The sequence below is a fragment of the Theropithecus gelada genome, chromosome 17 (assembly GCF_003255815.1).
Source record: "Theropithecus gelada isolate Dixy chromosome 17, Tgel_1.0, whole genome shotgun sequence".
NCBI lineage: Eukaryota > Metazoa > Chordata > Mammalia > Primates > Cercopithecidae > Theropithecus > Theropithecus gelada.
The window spans coordinates 59901171-59918987 of NC_037685.1; the positions used below are offsets into that span (position 1 = coordinate 59901171).

Consider the following 17817-nt stretch of genomic DNA (forward strand, 5'->3'; position numbering starts at 1 on the left):
AGGCTGGTCTTGAACTCCTGGGCTCCAGTGATCCTCCCGCCTAGGCCTCCCAAAATGCTGGGGATACAGGTGTGAACCACTGCACTCTGCCTACTTTATCTTATTTTAAAATTTCCTTCACATGTGTTGGTACTAATAGAACAGAATTGCGTGAGTCAAATTAGTAACCAGTAGTGACTTCTACAAAAGCTTTCATTACTTCAAAAGCACTAATAATACAGCCATAGAAAGTATCAACCAAGAATAACTAAATCACTTAGGTATAAAACTCGCAGATTCCCCAAAGACAGAAAAACCTTCGACCCCATAACTATGACTACCTGAGAAGTGGATACAGCTTTTCTGGGCATCATAGAAAAACATCTTAAGATCACAAAGTCTCCTGATAAAAACCAAAAAGCTTGCAGGTGAGCAGTCTGGGTATTTAAGAAAAAACAAAAAACCAAAAAGCTCTACTCAGACAAACCACCTACTGTGAGGTTCACAAGAATTTGCTATTTCAGAGGGAATAAAGGATACAGCACAGTGGCAAGACCAAGCTAAGCCAATTTCCAATTTCCAGCCCTTCAGTTCCCCCTCTCCATATTCTTTTCTTTTTTCTTTTTTTTTTTGAGAAGGAGTCTCGCTGTGTCTCCAGGCTGGAGTGCAGTGGCACGATCTCGGGTCACTGCAACCTCCACCTCCCAGGTTCAAACGATTCTCCTGCCTCAGCCTCCTGAGTAGCTGGGACTACAGGCGTGCACCACCACGCCCAGCTGATTTTTGTATTTTTAGTAGAGACAGGATTTTACCATGTTGTCCAGGATGGTCTTGATCTCTCTACCTCGTGATCCGCCCACCTTGGTCTCCCAAAGTGCTGGGATTACAAGCATGAGCCACCTTGCCCGGCCCCCTCTTCAAATTCTTATTCCTATTATCTACAATATCCCTTTCAAAGTTAACAAAAATGATAAAATACAATACTCTTGAGATTATTTGCTTTTTGTCAAATCAAAATCTTTGCCCAAAGATTAAGGCAATATCTGGTAGGCATGTGGGGAGGCAGCAAGATTGTAATTTTGAACTTGAATGATAGGGGTTAGTTACCGTCACACTGCTTGCCAAGAGTCATGCAAGGATGAGATGAGAGGAACACAAAGAACCGTGGATATGTTGCCGAAGCCGAGGCATTTTGTGGGCTTCTCAAATGAGCAGGAATACCCTCCCGCAGTAAAATGTAGTCGATACCTTTGTTTAAAGAACAATTTGGAAAAATACTTCTTCACAAGACCTAAAAGATGGCCATATTTAACTTTGGAACAGTTTGTTCCTTTTACTTTAAATGGAAGAGCATTTTCTTTCCCATAAGCATTCAAGACAGCACTATATCTCCATTTTTAAGTAGTTTTAGGCTGGGCGTACTGGCTCACATGTGTAATCCCAGCACTTTGGGAGGAGGCTGAGGCAGGAGGATTGCTTGAGCTCAGGAGTTCAAGACCAGCCTAGGCAACACAGTGAAACCCCATCTCTACCAAAAATACAAATATTAGTGGGGTGTCGTGGTGCATGCTTGTAGTCCCACGACTCAGGAGGTTGAGGTGGGAGGCTTGCTTGAGCCCATAAGGCAGAGGTTTCAGTGAGCTGAGACCACACCACTGCACTTCAGCCTGGGTGACAGAGACAGGTCTTGTCTCAAAAAAAATTTAAAAAGTAGTTTAAGGGGACAAAAAGTGGGATCCCTTTTCTGACCTGGCTAAAGCTTCCTTCATTGATGCACGCAATTATTTATTTATTTATTTATTTATTTATTTATTTACTTATGTTTTGAGATGGAGTCTCACTCTGTCACCCAGGGTAGAGTGCAATGGTGCGATCTTGGCTCACTGTAACCTCTGCCTCCCAGGCTCAAGCGATTCTCCCGCTTCAGCCTCCCAAGCAGCTGGGATTACAGGCGTCCGCCACTACGCCCGGCTAATTTTTGTATTTTTAGTAGAAACAGGGTTTCACCATGTTGGCCAGGCTGGTCTCAAACTCTTCAAGTGATCTGCCCGCCTCAGCCTCCCAAAGTGCTGGGATTACAGGCATGAGCCATCGCGCCTGGCCAGACTCATGCAATTTTTAATGTATATTTAGTCATCATAATAACTGTGTCGGAAGGTTTGACTAAAAGAAAGCATACTGAAATACTTTTCCTGGGGAAAGGCAATGACCACGCATTTCTTAAATAGAATAAAATTGGTGATTTATACACCAGTTCCCCTACCCTCATCTCTTTAAATTTTGTACCCCTTGTGCCCAGCAAGAAATAGTATAAATAGGTATTCTGTCAGGCATGGTGGCTCACGCCTGTAATCCTAACACTTTGGGAGGGTCACTTGAGCCCAGGAGTTCAAGATTAGCCTGAGCAATACAGTGAGATCTCATCTCTACCAACAAATTTTTCAAAAAATTAACCAGGTGTGGTGGCACGTGCCTGTGGTCCCAGGTACTCAGGAGGCTGAGGTGGGAGGCTTGCTTGAGCCCAGGAGGTTGAAGAAGGAAGGAAGGAAGGAAGGAAGGAAGGAAGGAAGGAAGGAAGGAAGGAAGGAAGGAAGGAAGGAAGGAAGGAAGGAAGGGAGGGAGGGAGGGAGGGAGGGAGGGAGGGAGGAAGGGAAAGAAAAGAAAGAGAGAGAAAGAAAGAGGCAGGGAGGGAACGAAGGAGGGAAGGAAGGAAGGAAAAAAAATAGGTATTAAATTAAAGTTTCTTAAATAAAAACGGATTTTTTCTTCCTAATGCATGTTTTCTCCTCATTTTTCTTATCCGAAGTCTTCCCTTGGAATATAAGTAAGTTTTCCTCCTTCACATTTAATATTTCATTGCCTGATTGTTTTTCAGTTTAAACAACAGGAGAATCCAATAACAAATCTTTACCAACAGCTAAGAGTTACTGAAAGTGCCTTTTTAGTTATAAAAAGTTAATCCATTTTTAATGTAAGGCAAGCAGTTCACAATTAAACCTAAGAGGATAATTTACTATAGATAGACGTGAAGTACCTAAAAAGAAATGAATATCCAATCTACACCTATATAATGGCAAAAAATAGAGCTAGACTTTCAGAGTCAGAGGGGACCTTAATGTCAGGTCGGCAGGTCTGGGCTCACATTCAATCCAAACCAAGCTTTGCTGAGTGTCCCTTCCCTCCACTTTCTCCTGAATCATTCCCCCTTGGGCTAGGAGTTTCCAAGAAGGCAAATAAAGGAAGATAAGCAACAAGGGAAAAGGATGGCAACTCAAATGTGCAGTTCAAGGCTTTGAATACGAATTTTTTTTAATACTAATGAAAAAGGTAGTATCACAGCTCTTAAAATATTGAAATACTTCTCTCCGTCCAATATCAGCACATAATGCAGAAAAGCCCATTGGGAACATGTTCCTCTCCTTTAAATGCCACTTGGAAAGCTTCTTCATTATTCATAAATGATAAATAAAAGACCGGGCGTGGCCAGGCATGGTGGCTCACACCTGTAATCCCAGAACTTTGGGAGGCTGAGGCAGGTGGATTGCTTGAGGTCAGTTCGAGACGAGCCTGGCCAACATGGTGAAACCTCGTCTCTACTAAAAATATAAAAATTAGCTGGGTGTGGTGGCACGCACCTGTAATCCCAGCTACTCAGGAGGCTGAGGCAGGAGAATTGCTTGAACCTGGGAGGTGGAGGTTGCAGTGAGCTGAGATCACACCACCGCACTCCAGCCTGGGTGACAGAGTGACACTCAGTCTCAAAAAAAAAAAGTAGTGTTTACAATATAAGGGAAATTGGGATCTCATGTTCTAATTCAAGGAATTTAAGGCTATTAACCATTTTAAAGTTCTCATGTTTAAGCTTCTCACTTTATCTTTCTTTATTCAAGAAAATCCATAATAGCAAGTGTTGACAAAAATGTGAGGAACTGGAACTGCCATACACTCTAGTGGGAGTGGAAATTGGTATAACCACTGTGGAAAACTGTTTGACAGTATCTATCAAAACTGAACATATCCCTTCCCTATGATCCAGGAATTCTACGTGTGGGCATAATCCTTTATATACGGTGTTTATGTCCACCATACATAAAACAATGTTCACAGCAGTGCTATGCATAATTACACAAAATTGGAACAACTTCCATGTGCTTCAAGAACAGAATGGATAAAATAAATTATAACATCTATTCATACCATGAAATGGTACTGGCAATTAAAAAAAAAAAACAAAACACACTGCTACAGAGAACAAGGTTGAATCTTATAATGTTGAGTAAAAGAAACTGGACATAAAAGAGCACACGATGATGGTTTGCTTCACATGAAGTTCAAACACAGGCAAAAGTAACCTATGGCATCAGAAGTCAGAATAGAGGCTACCTGGGGAGGGAGCACTGACAGAGAGGTTGGAGCTAGAATTGCTTTATATTTCAGTCTGATCATGGTTATTTGGGCACACACATATATGAAAACTAATGAAATTGTACTCTTAATATTTGTGCATATTTACTATGTGCCAATTATACTTCATTTAGAAATACCTGGAGAGAGATATAGAAATTTCTGAATTCTTTCCTAAATATAAAAGAATTCAATACAGCTTAAATATAGTTGCAAGTATTGACGCTTATACCTTTAGAAAGCCCATTATGCTTCTGAAAAATGCACTTACTACTTAATATCATACATAATAGAAAGCTAACATTTTGTATTAATGGAATCTGAAAAACACATTGTACTATACATTTGAAATTACAGATTTACTAACTAGTAAAGATAAATGTTTGAGAACTAAACTACAATGTTTAAGAACTAAAATTTAAAAATGTTTTTCCACTTTTTTCCCTTGATTTACATTTTTTACTTTTTATATTTCATAATTATTTGTAACAAAAGCTATTAGATATAATTCCTGCACTTCTATATTGCAAGTATTTTCTCTATTTACCACAGAGACTCCAAATCTTAGCATTTCAGAGCTGAAGGGGACACGCACGGACTCCCTCACTGCACAGATGAGGACGCGGAGGCCGGGGGAGGTGAGTGTCAGTCCCAAGGTTGCAGACCTAGGACAGGGATCCGGGCTCCCGGGCTCCCAGAACTCTGTCGCCTTCAACCCAAATTCGATTCAGTCCTCTCATCCTTCCAAATAGAAAGCTGACACGAACCGATCGGAAGCTTTTTTTTTTTTTTCCCAATAACTATGCTACCCAGCAGATTCTTTGGGGACAGTCCTCGGAGTCCTTGAAAACCCCACTGGGGTTTAATGCCAGGATAAGAAGAGCGTAGAAGAAAGAGACAGCTAGTATTTTAATATATAAATCTGTTTGCATAATATTTCCTAGGTAAACTATTCGCTGATCCAACCAAAATTCGGCGGGGCTGGGGTGTATCGTTATTGAGGACGACTCGCTCTAGGGGAGAACCCGGACGCATTTTTCCATCAGAGTTCCCTCTATAAATCAAAACCTCAAAAGAAGAGTTAACGACGACACCCAGGAGTCCACAGTATCCAGGGGTCGGTCCAGGAGAGGTCCCTGGCCACCTGGCGCAGAGCTCGCGGCCGCAGACTCCCACGGACGGCCCAGCACCGGAGCGCGCGTGCCGAGCTGCCCCATACCCGGCGCAGCGCCTCGGGGAGGCCGTTTGCAAAGTCCGGGCCGCCACTCGGGACCGCGGACCGGGCCAGAGGAGGGACGTCGGAGAAGAGGGAAGAGGACGCGGGGTGGGAAAAGCCGGGGCCGCGGGCAAGTAGTGGGCGAGTCCGGAGGGCGCGAAAGAGGGGAGGGGCGCGGGAGGCAATGGAAGGAGCGAGCGCGGGGAGGAGCGAGGCGGCTGGGCCGGAGGAGGCGCGCGCCCGGGTCCACAGTGCTGGGTGGGGGCTGAGGGGCCGCGAGGGGCTGCGAGCGGGCTAGCGGGGCCTTACCGAGCAGCGGCAGCCGGCCGCCGCCGCGCGCCAACGCCGGCATGGCCTCCGGAGCCCGGGGTCCCCAGGCCGCGCCGGCCCAGCCCTGCGATGCCGCCTGGAGCGGCGCGCCCCGCGCTGCAGGTGGCTCTCTTAAGGATGCGCGTCACCGACCGCAAATTCCCTCGGACTGGTGCAAAGTGGAAGGGGGGAGGAACCCTCTCCCCAGAGGCAGGGGCCGAGGCGGGAGCGGAGAGGTTGGGCCGAGCCGAGCAGCCGGTGCCTGGCGCAGCGCTGCAGCCGAGCCCACGTGCCCGCCGCGGTCCGCAGCCTGCGCTTGGCGGCCCTCGGGGCTCCCCGACTGCGGCGGGGAAGATTGGGCGCGGTCCCGCTGGAGAAGTTGCACGGGCTCCGTGGCTCTGCCTCCTTGCTGCCCCTGTGAGTCCCCGAACTCTGTCGTTTGGATCCGGGGCGTGGGGACTGCAGGGAGCCACAAACCACCCTTCTAGCGCTCTGGGATCTTTGAGGCCCTGAGAAGGGCGCTGAATCCGCGCGGCACGCTGGCGACTCCGTCCAGCGCACAGGCGAGCATGGGGTCTCATTCCATTCCCCCTGGATCTTAATTGTGGACTGATTTCCTTTGTCTCTCCCTCCATCTCCTAGGATGCCCAGGACCCAGTCAGCGGCGGGAGCAAGAAAAACAGGCAGGGTTTCAATGTCAACCAAGGCATAGGGAGGTTAACAAACACCCCTGAAAACAAAACACACAGAAAATACATCCCAGAGGAAGTTGCGAATCATCCGCTCAATGGTTCTTCTTCTTCGCATAATTTTTCGAGTTGAAAATTATTATTATTTTCCTGCAATAAGTTGAAGATTGGAAAGCTCTGGATGCCAATTCTGGTTCTTCCCTTACTTAACTGGCCGTTTGACCTCCACAAACCTCTGTTTACTCATCGTAAAGGAAAGGGGTAGACCAAATGGTTTATAATGTCTCTCCCAATTCTAGGAATTCCATGCTCTTAATTATTTTAATCATTTTCTAATAAAGCATGAAAATTGTTTACTCTTGGCCATACAGTTATTTTCCTTAGATGTTGTTTACAGTACAATAATTCTTTCCCCCAGGACATGGCCGAAACTTTAGAATTGTCTACTGTGGTGCAGCCACTATAGGAAACACTATAGAGGTTTCTCGAAAAATTAAAAAAAATATGGTCCAGCAATTCCATTTCTGGTCATGTAGCCAAAAGAATTGAAAGCAGGGTTTCGAAGAGATGTCTGTACACCCATGTTTAAAGCAGCATTATTCACAGTAGCCAAAAGGTAGAAGCAACCCATGTCCACAACAGATGAATGATGAACAAAAATGCAGTATATACATACGACTGAGTATTTTCCAGCTTCAAAAAGGAGGGAAATTCTGATACATGCTAAAATATGGATGAATCTTGACGACATTATGCTAAGCGAAATAAGCTAGTCCCGAAACATACAATGCTGTATCCCATTACAAATTCATAAAGACAGAAAGTAGAATGGTGGTTACCATGGGCTGGGGGCAGGGGGAAATGGGGAGCCAGTGTTTATTGGATACAGAGTTTCAGTTTTGCAAGATGAACAGAGTTCTGGAGACTGGTTGCTCAACAATGTGAATGTACTTAACGCTACTAAACTGTACACTTAAAAATAGCTAAGGCCGGGTGTGGTGGTTCCTGCCTGTAATCCTAGCACTTTGGGAGGCCGAAGCGGGCAGATCACCTGAGGTCAGCAGTTCAAGATCAGCCTAGCCAACATGGTGAAACCCCATCTCTACAAAAATACAACAATTAGCCAGGCGTAGTGGTGCATGCCTGTAATCCCAGCTACCTGGGAGGTTGAGGCAGGAGAATCTCTGGAACCCGGGAGGCAGAGGCTGCAGTGAGCTGAGATTGCACCACTGCACTCCATCCAGCCTGGGTGACAGAGCCAGACTCTGTCTCAAAAAAAAAAAAAAAAAAAAGGTTAAGATGGTAAATTTTATGTATGTGTATTTTACCTCAATTTTAAATTTTTAAAGTTTTTGTGTAGCTGCTGAGGGTTTAAAAATTTTGTTAAAGAGTTTTGTGTCTACCTTAGGTCAGAAACAGCAATGAAGGAAGAAGGCCTGAAATAAGTGAAACATGAGGATACAAGGCAATGAAACGGGCTGGTTATGGGGAGAAAAGTGAGCTTCCAATGGCCAAGACCTAACACACTACCTTTTATTTAAAGCTTGATTGCTGTCTTAAAGGAAACTGATTGGCTGGGCGCTGTGGCTCACGCCTGTAATCCCAGCACTTTGGGAGGCCAAAGCGGGTGGATCATTTGAGGTCAGAAGTTGGAGACCAGCCTAACCAACATGGTGAAACCCTGTCTCTACCAAAAATACAAAAAGTAGCTGGGTGTGATGGCACACGCCTATAGTTCCAGCTACTCGGGAGGCTGAGGCAGGGGAATTGCTTGAACCCAGGAAGTGGATGTTGCAGTGAACTGAGATCATGCCACCGCACTCCAGCCTGGGCAACAGAGCAAGACTTGGTCTTAAAAAAAAATAAAACGAAATTCGGCCTGGCGCAGTGGCTCACGCTTGTAATCCCAGCACTTTGGGAAGCCAAGGAAGGTGGATCATGAGGTCAGGAGTTCAAGACCAGCCTGGCCAAGATGGTGAAACCCCGTCTTGACTAAAAATACAAAAAATTAGCCGGGCGTGGTGGCACGTGCCTGTAATCCCAGCTACTTAGGAGGCTGAGGCAGAGAATTGCTTAAACCTGGGGAGTGGAGGTTGCAAGAGCCAAGATAGCGCCACTGCACTCCAGCCTGGGTGACAGAGGGAGACACCATCTCAAAAAAATAAATAAAATTTAAAAACTAAAAAAAAAAAAAAAAGAAAAGAAACTGATTGTTATACATTTGCAGAACATCAGCTTGAGTGCAGCAGTATTCAGGATACAAAATCATAAAGATACTGCTGTTTTGTCCAAGAATCTTGGACACAAGGCAGAGATCTCCATGAAAAGGGTGTTGGTGAGAGAGGAGAAGTTAGGAATGGTTTCTTTTTTTCTGAGACGGAGTCTTGCTCTGTCGCCCAGGCTAGAGTGCAGTGGCGCGATCTCGGCTCACTACAACATCTGCTTCCCAGGTTCAAGCAATTCCCCTGCCTCAGCGCCCTAAGTAGCTGGGATTCCTGGCGCACGCCACTGCGCCCGGCTAAGTTTGTATTTTTAGTAGAGAAGGGTTTCACTATCTTGGCCAGGCTGGTCTCAAACTCCTGACCTCGTGATCCACCCGCCTTGGCCTCCCAAAGTGCTGGGATTACAGGTGTGGGTCACCACGGCCAGTCAGGAATGGCTTCTATGCACACTTGATTTTCCATGGAAATTGGTGGAAAAAATAATTCTAGAAAGAGCAAATCTTATAGACTGAAATATTTTGGAGTATGAGGTATAGGCTAACAGAAGGTGAAGTAATGTCCCTGGTTTTTTGAGATGTGCCAAGAATCATATATAATATGAGAACTAATTTCTTCCTCACAGCAACACTAAGGAAAGTAGCCTGAGATTATCTAGAGTCCTGGATTACACGCCCAGGTATGCACGCCCAAGTATGAAATTTTGGTGTCAGAGCTCATGATAGGAATTCTGCAATAAAGAAACTCTTAGGCCGGGCGCGGTGGCTCAAGCCTGTAATCCCAGCACTTTGGGAGGCCGAGATGGGCGGATCACGAGGTCAGGAGATCGAGACCATCCTGGCTAACACGGTGAAACCCCGTCTCTACTAAAAATACAAAAACTTAGCCGGGCGTGGCGGCGGGCGCCTGTAGTCCCAGCTACTCGGGAGGCTGAGGCAGGAGAATGGCGTGAACCCAGGAGGCGGAGCTTGCAGTGAGCTGAGATCCGGCCACTGCACTCCAGCCTGGGTGACAGAGCGAGACTCCGTCTCAAAAAAAAAAAAAAAAAAAAAAAAAAAAAAGAAACTCTTAAAGGGTCAAAAGCAACCAGAAGAAATTAAGTGAAACAGGAGAAATCAGAAAAGAGAAGGGTAAGTTTGTTTCTGGGTTGAATGGAGCGTCCAGTGCTAACTCCACAAAAGGATGTATTTTATCTAGATTCTTAGCACTGTGATGCTTAGCTGCTACACAGCCATGAGTAAGTGGTCATCTATCTTACCAGCATCTTGATGCCGTGTTTCCACCCCTTAAGTCACACAAATATCTCCTCTGCCTTTCTTCTCTCTCTTCAAAAATTGTGACATAGTTTCAGTAGCAGCTCACAGGTGAAATATTTTAATGTCATTTTTAACATACAAAGCTTTATGTTCTCCTGAAAATAAGGGACAAACAAAAGGAATATTTGAATAGGGTTCACGTGAATTCAGTTGAGATATCAACTTCATACTACAGTTTTACACATCTTTTATTAATAGGGACTTTGAACTCACCAATTGGCAAAATCTGACAATACAAAGTGTTGGCAAGAATTCAGAGCAATGGAGAACACCCACACACAGTTGGTGGACGTCTGAATGGGTGTGAGCACTTTGAAAAATAATTTGGCATCTCTTACTAAAGTTGAACATATCCTCCAGCCAGCAGTTTCACCCCTATATATAAACCTCAGAGAAACACACATATGTGCCAAGAGACGTGTATAAGAATGTTCATAGCATTATTGTTTATATCAAAAATTGGTAACAATCTAAATGCCCACCAACAAAAGGATAAATTGCAGTACAGTTGTAATAAAATGCTTATATATTAAATAACAGTGTAAATAAATGAGCTACAGTTACCTGATACACCAGGAATGAATCTCAAAAACATACTGTTGAGGGGGAAAAGCAAGTCATGGAATAATAGACATAAAGACAGAAGCAAACGATATTTTTCTCAGGAGTACATTCTTAGGGGTATAAGGAAAGTAAAGGAATAATTATCACAAAAGTCAGGATTGTGGTTACCTCTGGTATGGGGTGGGAAGAGGAGATTTAATTAGAGAAGACAAACTGGGGATCTCTAAGGTGCTAACATACCCTATTGTTGTTTTGTGATAAGGTCTTGCTACATTGCCCAAGCTGGAGTGTAATGGCTATTCACAGGCACAACCATAGCTCACTGCAGCCTTGAACTCCTGGGCTCAAGCCTCTGGGTAGCTGGGACTACAGGCGTGGACCACCATGCCCAACCACACCCTATTGTTTTTTTTAACCTCTGTGGTGGGTGCTGGATGTTCATTTTATTGTTATTCTTTAAACTACGTAATTATTTTTACACACTGCTGTATGATGTATTTCACAACAAAAGAAAATTAAAGGCCAGGTGCGGTGGCTCACACCTGTAATCATAGTATTTTAGGAGGCTGAGGTGGGCGGATCACAGGTCAGGAATTCGAGACCAACCTGGCCAACAGGTGAAACCCCGTCTGTACTAAAAATACAAAAATTAGCCAGGCATAGTGGCACACACCTGTAATCCCAGCTATTTGGGAGGCTGAGGCAGGAGAATCACTTGAACCCAGGAGGTGGAGGTTGCAGTGAGCCGAGATGGTGCCATTGCACTCCAGCCTGGGAGACAGAGCAAGACTCCATGTCAAAAAAAAAAAAAAAAGGGAAAATTAAAGAAGTTTGAAGCCAGTCACTGTGGCTCACACCTATAATCCCAGCACTTCAGGAGGCTGAGATAAGAGGATCACCGAGCCTAGGAGTTAGAGACACCCTGGACAATAAAGTGAGACCCCACTTCTAGAAAAAAAAATTAAAATTAGCCAGGCATGTGGCTCAAACCTGTAGTCCCAGCTATTCAGGAGGCTGAGTCAGGAGGATTGCCTGAACCCAGAAAGTCGAGGCTGCAGTGAGCTGCGATTTTGTCACTGTGCTCGGGGCTGGGCAACAGAGCAAGATCTTGTCTATTAAAAATAAATAAATAAATAAGTTTGACACATTTTCACCTACAAGGTATTCTTATACAAACAAATGATATCTGAATCTGCTTAAGATTCCAGGACCTGGTGGCGCACACCTGAAGATCCCAGATCCAACTACCGTTGTATAGGAAATACGTGGGATAATGGAACACAGAACAACACAGGGACACAATTTTAAAATTCCGAAGTCTGGACGCAGTGGCTTACACCTGTAGTCCCAGCACTTTGGGAGGCTGAGGCAGGCAGATCACTTGAGGTTCAAGACCAGCCTGGCCAACATAGTGAAACCCTGTGTCTACTAAAAATACAAAAATTAGCTGGGCATGGTAGTGGCTGCCTGTAATCCCAGCTACTCAGGAGGCTGAGACAGGAGAATTGCTTGAACCCAGAAGGCGGAGGTTGCAGTGAGCCCAGATGGTACCATTGCACTCCAGCCTGGGTAATACAGCAAGATTCCATCTCAAAAAAATATAAATAAATAATAAATAAATAAATAAAATAAAATTCCAGACCCTAGGAAACTGTATAGAACAAATAACTTGATTTCTTCAACCAAAATTTGTAAGAAAATAAAAAAAGAGGCCGGGCGTGGTGGCTCAAGCCTGTAATCCCTGCACTTTGGGAGGCCGAGACGGGCGGATCACGAGGTCAGGAGATCGAGACCATCCTGGCTAACACGGTGAAACCCCGTCTCTACTAAAAAAATACAAAAAACTAGCCGGGCGAGGTGGTGGGCGCCTGTAGTCCCGGCTACTTGGGAGGCTGAGGCAGGAGAATGGTGTAAACCCGGGAGGCGGCGCTTGCAGTGAGCTGAGATCTGGCCATTGCACTCCAGCCTGGGTGACAGAGCAAGACTCCGTCTCAAAAAAAAAAAAAAAAGAAAAAAAGAAAAAAAAAGAGATGGAACCTATAAATTAAAAGAAACCTGAGAGATATATTAAGTATATTACAATATCAAGCAATTGTAACTTGCAATGTAAAGATGTTATTTGGATGCTGATTCAAGTAACCTGAAAAATATACATAAAATAATTGGGAAAATGTGATCACTGGTTTTAATTTTGACATTATTTTATAAGAAATTATATGTGTGCGGGAGGCTGAGGTAGGAGCATTGCTTGAACCCAGGAGGCAGAGGTTGCAGTGAGCCAAGATGGCGCCACTGCACTCCAGCCTGGGTGACAGAGCAAGACTCTATCTCCATTAAAAAAAAATAAATTATATGTTTGATGATAGCATTGTTATTTATTTTAAAAATAGTTCCTATCTTTGCAGAGGTACACATGAAATAGTTACAGATAAAATGATATGAAATGGGAAGGTTGAGAGGGAATAGGGAGTGACGGTTAATGGGAACAGGATTTATTTTTTTGGGATGATGAAACTATTCTAAAATTAGATTATGGTGAAGGTTGCTCAACTCTGTAAATACACTAAAAACCACACTAAATAGGTGAACTATAGACATGTAAATTGGATCTCAGTGAAGCTGTAAAAAATGATACAAAGTCAGGGATTTTCTTCCAAATCATCTGATGTGGAGGGTTTAAGTGGAGGAATCAAAATTAACCATGTGTCACCAGTAGTTGCACCTGAGCCACAGTCATATAAGCTCATTTTACTTTTCTTAGACATTTTCTATAATAAAAGGTTTTGAATAAAAAAGATTTGAAGAAAAGGCCGAGCCGTCGCGTGCCTAGCATGCTGCGTGGAAGCCGAAGCTTGACCTCCCGCATGACCCCTCTGGTCAGCCGGGCCCCTCAAATGAGAATTGCACCCAGGCCAGCACCAGCCGCTAAGCCACCAGCAGCGGCACCCCCATCTGCAGTTGGCTGTCCTGCTGCTGCGCCTCAGCAGCCAGGTCTGATGGCCCAGATGGCAACCACTGCAGCTGGCGTGGCTGTGGGCTCTGCTGTCGGGCACACACTGGGTCACACCATTACTGGGGGATTTAGTGGAGGAAGTAATGCTGAGCCTGCGAGACCTGACATTACTTACCAGGAGCCTCAGGGAGCCCAGCTGGTACAGCAGCAGCAGCCTTGCTTCTATGCGATCAAACAGTTTTTGGAGTGTGCCGAGAACCAGGATGACATCAAGCTCTGTGAGGGTTTCAATGAGGTGCTGAAACAGTGCTGACTTGCAAAAGGATTGGCCTAATCAAGAAGTTCAACCTGGAGAAATGGGAAATCAGCTCTATAACCAAGTTAATTTAGTATAAAAATAGAATTGATAGTGAAGGTCTAAAGTGTAACCATTAGTTGCTTCCTTGCTTCTGAATTGAAATGGAAGGAGGTGTTCCTACTCTGTAGAAGTTGGAGCTGGGCACATGTTTGTGTGGCCTCCTTAATAAAATAGTTGTTGTGATTTTATTCTTTGTGAGTTAATTAGAATAAAGTCATTTTCTTCCAAGAGAAAAAAAAAAAAAGATTTGAAATATTGGACAAGTTAACTTATCCTGAATGTGTGGAAGATAACTACCGCAGCTTAGAACGCATGAGCTGCTCTTTACTATGTTTTTATGAACCCACCTAAATGGAATGAACAATAAAAGAACCTTGGAATCTGTTTCCATTACGCAAACTTGATGGCACACAGGTGAACTGCAAAATTCCAACTGCAGAATTTCATGATAATTGATAGGTGTTCCTTTATGTCTAAGATGATTTCAGAATAGTCATCTCCTTAGAATTCGTGGCGACAGACAATGTATTAGTTTGCTGGGGCTGCCATCACAAAGTACCACAAACTGGGGGTGGGGGTGGAGTTAAATAAGAGAACTTTATTGTCTGACAGTTCTGGAGGCCAGAAATTTTCAAACATACACAAAAGTACAGAGAAGAATATAATGATATATGTATCCATCACCCTGTTTCAACAGTGACCATCATTTTGTCATTCCTGAGAATGAGGAGCGCTCCAGAGTGCAGTTTTTGGAGATAACGTTTTAACTAAAAAGGATTACTTCAATTGGGACTTTTTTTTTTTTTTTTTTTTTTTTGAGACGGAGTCTCCCTCTGTGGCCCACGCTGGAGTGCAGTGGCGCGATCTCGGCTCACTGCAAGCTCCACCTCCTGGGTTCATGCCATTCTCCTGCCTCCGCCTCCTGAACAGCTGGGACCACAGGCGCCCGCCACCACGCCCTGCTAATGTTTTGTATTTTTAGTAGAGATGGGGTTTCACCATGCTAGCCAGAAGATCTTGATCTCCTGACCTTGTGATCTGCCCGCCTCGGCCTCCCAAAGTGCTGGGATTACAGGTGTAAGCCACCGCACTTGGCCTCAATTGGGATATTTTTAATCACTGTGGCAATCTGGTAAGGAGGTATTTCCTAGGCCTCGCAAAGTGCTGGGATTACAGGCACGAGTTACCATGCCTGGCGTTTTGTTTTTGAGACTGGGTCTCGCTTTGTAACCCAGGCTGGATTGCAGTGGCATGATCTCAGCTCACTGCAACCTCCGCCTCCCAGGTTCAAGCAATTCTCCTGCCTCAGCCACCTGAGCAGCTGGGACTATAGACGCAGGCCACCATGCCCAGCTAATTTTTATATTTTTAGTAGAGATGGGGTTTCACCTTATTGGCCAGGCTGGTCTCAAACTTCTGACCTCGTGATCCACCTACATTGGCCTCCCAAAGTGCTGGGATTACAGGTGTGAGCCACCTGTGCCTGGCCAGGCATCTTTGTTTTAATATTCAGTTATTATGGCTACACATTTTATGTATTTAATTGTGTTTTTATTTTTACTGATTCAGTCTCGCTGTGTTGCCCAGGCTGATTCAAACACCTGGGCTTAAGGAATCCTCATACCTCAGCCTCCCAAAGTACTGAGATTACAGGTAAGAGCGACCGTGCCTGGCCAAGGATGCAAATTTTAGAACTTAGTTTTTTGAAGCTTTTGAGCTCAACTTACAAATATTGTCATTTAATTTATAAATCGAATATGGTTTTGAAATTTAAAACACTCATCTTGTACTTCGATAAGTAATCATCTTATAAATTTAAATTATTGAATTGTATTAAATCTTCCTAAACATTCAACACCTTTATGAAATTCTCTTAGAAGTTTCAAACTAGTCACACATTTAGTAAATTTATTCCTCTGTAGTGCTTCAAACACTTAATAAAAGTCTAATCAAACTTTCTCAGCATTTAAGAAGCATTTACATGCATACTAATGCAAAATTTGCAGATTTACTAATTAGATCCCTTCACTTGTTTACACAGTGATTACAAACTTAATTAGCTACATTTTTCTAAGTATTTCACCTAAAAACATAAATCTGTCAGATTCTCTTAAATCATATGAAACACCTCAAATCATGAACAAAACACAGAAACTATAACAGATTGCAAACTTATTACACCTGCACAAAAATATTAACTTTGTAATTTGCATCAGTTTTTTAAATAATCTAAAAGCTTCCCAGAGTTGCAAGTTTACTCTTCTGCCTAAGAGGAGCTCAGGATGACTCTGATTTGTGCTTACGATTATAGGTTATAGATCTGGCATCAGGAGGCGGAAGCTGGGTGCACCTTTCGGGATAATTCATACGGTGCAGTCTCTTTTGGCTAGTTCACATCACGTTTTTTAAAAATTAAAAAATCTGGCTTATCATGTATTCCTCTTAGCCACCGCCACTTTTTTTTTTTTTTTTTTTTTTTTTTTTTGACAGGGTCTCACTCTATCACCCAGGCTGGAGTGCAATGGTGCAATCTTAGCTGATTGCAACCTCTGCCTCCCGGGCTCAAGGAATCCTTCCACCTCAGCCCCCCAAGTAAATGGGACTACAGGCACGCACCACCATACCTGGGTATTATTTGTATTTTTTGCAGACACTGGGTTTTGCCATGTTGCCCAGGCTGGTCCTGAGCACAAGCGCTATCTGCCCACCTCCGCCTCCTCCCAAAGTGCTAGGATTACAGGTGTGAGCCGCCATGTCTGGCCACCACTACCTTTTTGAACTGTAATCTCTTATACAACTTTTCACTTCCTGAATTGAGTGGAAGGAATGTTGCACTCCCAGCTAGTTACTCTCATTCATTTGCACCTCTCCACTCAAACACTTTTCATGATGACGAATATCCATCCAATCGTCTACCCTTAAAGAACATAGACGCCCTTGCTGCCAACAACTTTGACCACAATTTACCAGTCCGTTTCTATTGTTACACCTTGAAATCCTCTACCTTTGAAATCTTAAATTCCCATACACCAATCTAATAGTAACTCCCAATCCCCTCCCTGGTCTACATCTCAATTTGAGTCTAATGAGGTTTGTGTGATTAAAAATCTGCTAGAATTGGTCTGGAAGGTGACTTTTAAAGGAAGGAAAGGGAAAAACATGGCTTGATAGTGCCGATATAAAGAATTTGTTATGAATTTGAGTGATTGCTAGGTGATGACCCTGTAGGGAGAGATCACTAGATGAGTTCAGGTGGCAAATAGAAAACTCCTCTTGGGGTGCAGTGAGAGATGAAGGTAGTGAAATGAAAGGATGGGGATCAATTTTATATGAGGGCTTTAATTTGAAATGGGAATTTGGTGATATTCTCAGAGCAGCACAAGTTTTCATGCCATGGAAAAGCAGCGGGAAAATGTAAATCTTGCCAATAACACGGGAAAATCTCCAAGGGTGCCCAATGACTTACTTGCCTATAAACAAAGCCATTCCTGAGCACTTCTGGCTATGACATTTCAAAATACATGTTTTAGAGAATTTTACGGACACTTTTATGATTTTAGAGGATAAACTAGATTTCATAAATTTTGTTTCCTCCCCTTTGCCCCCTAAAAATCATGAACATAATCCTGAAAATCTCAGCATTCCAGCAAACAATAACCTAATGTCATCAGTCAGTTAGGATTACTATAAGTATATATACCAACAACATTTTAACATTTCCAGATTCATAGTTAACAAAAAGCAATCATATTAACTAAAGACTTGCTCTGCTTGAATCAGTTTCAAGTATTCAAGGGATTATTAATGGAT

The 17817-nt window shown here is 43.7% G+C and overlaps 1 protein-coding gene and 1 pseudogene across 2 annotated transcripts in view; one reads left to right on the plus strand and one right to left on the minus strand.

Moving 5' to 3' along the window:
* Positions 1-6165, minus strand: part of FLT3 (fms related tyrosine kinase 3) — a 97330-nt gene extending 91165 nt beyond the window's left edge. For both annotated transcript variants that reach the window (XM_025364411.1, XM_025364410.1), the window contains exon 1: positions 5909-6165. In XM_025364411.1, the coding sequence (XP_025220196.1) occupies positions 5909-5951 (43 nt within the window). In that variant the 5' untranslated portion in view covers positions 5952-6165. The remainder of the gene's footprint in view (positions 1-5908) is intronic.
* Positions 6166-13527: 7362 nt separating this feature from the next.
* Positions 13528-13962, plus strand: LOC112611171 (annotated as a pseudogene).
* The last annotated feature ends 3855 nt before the right edge of the window (positions 13963-17817 follow it).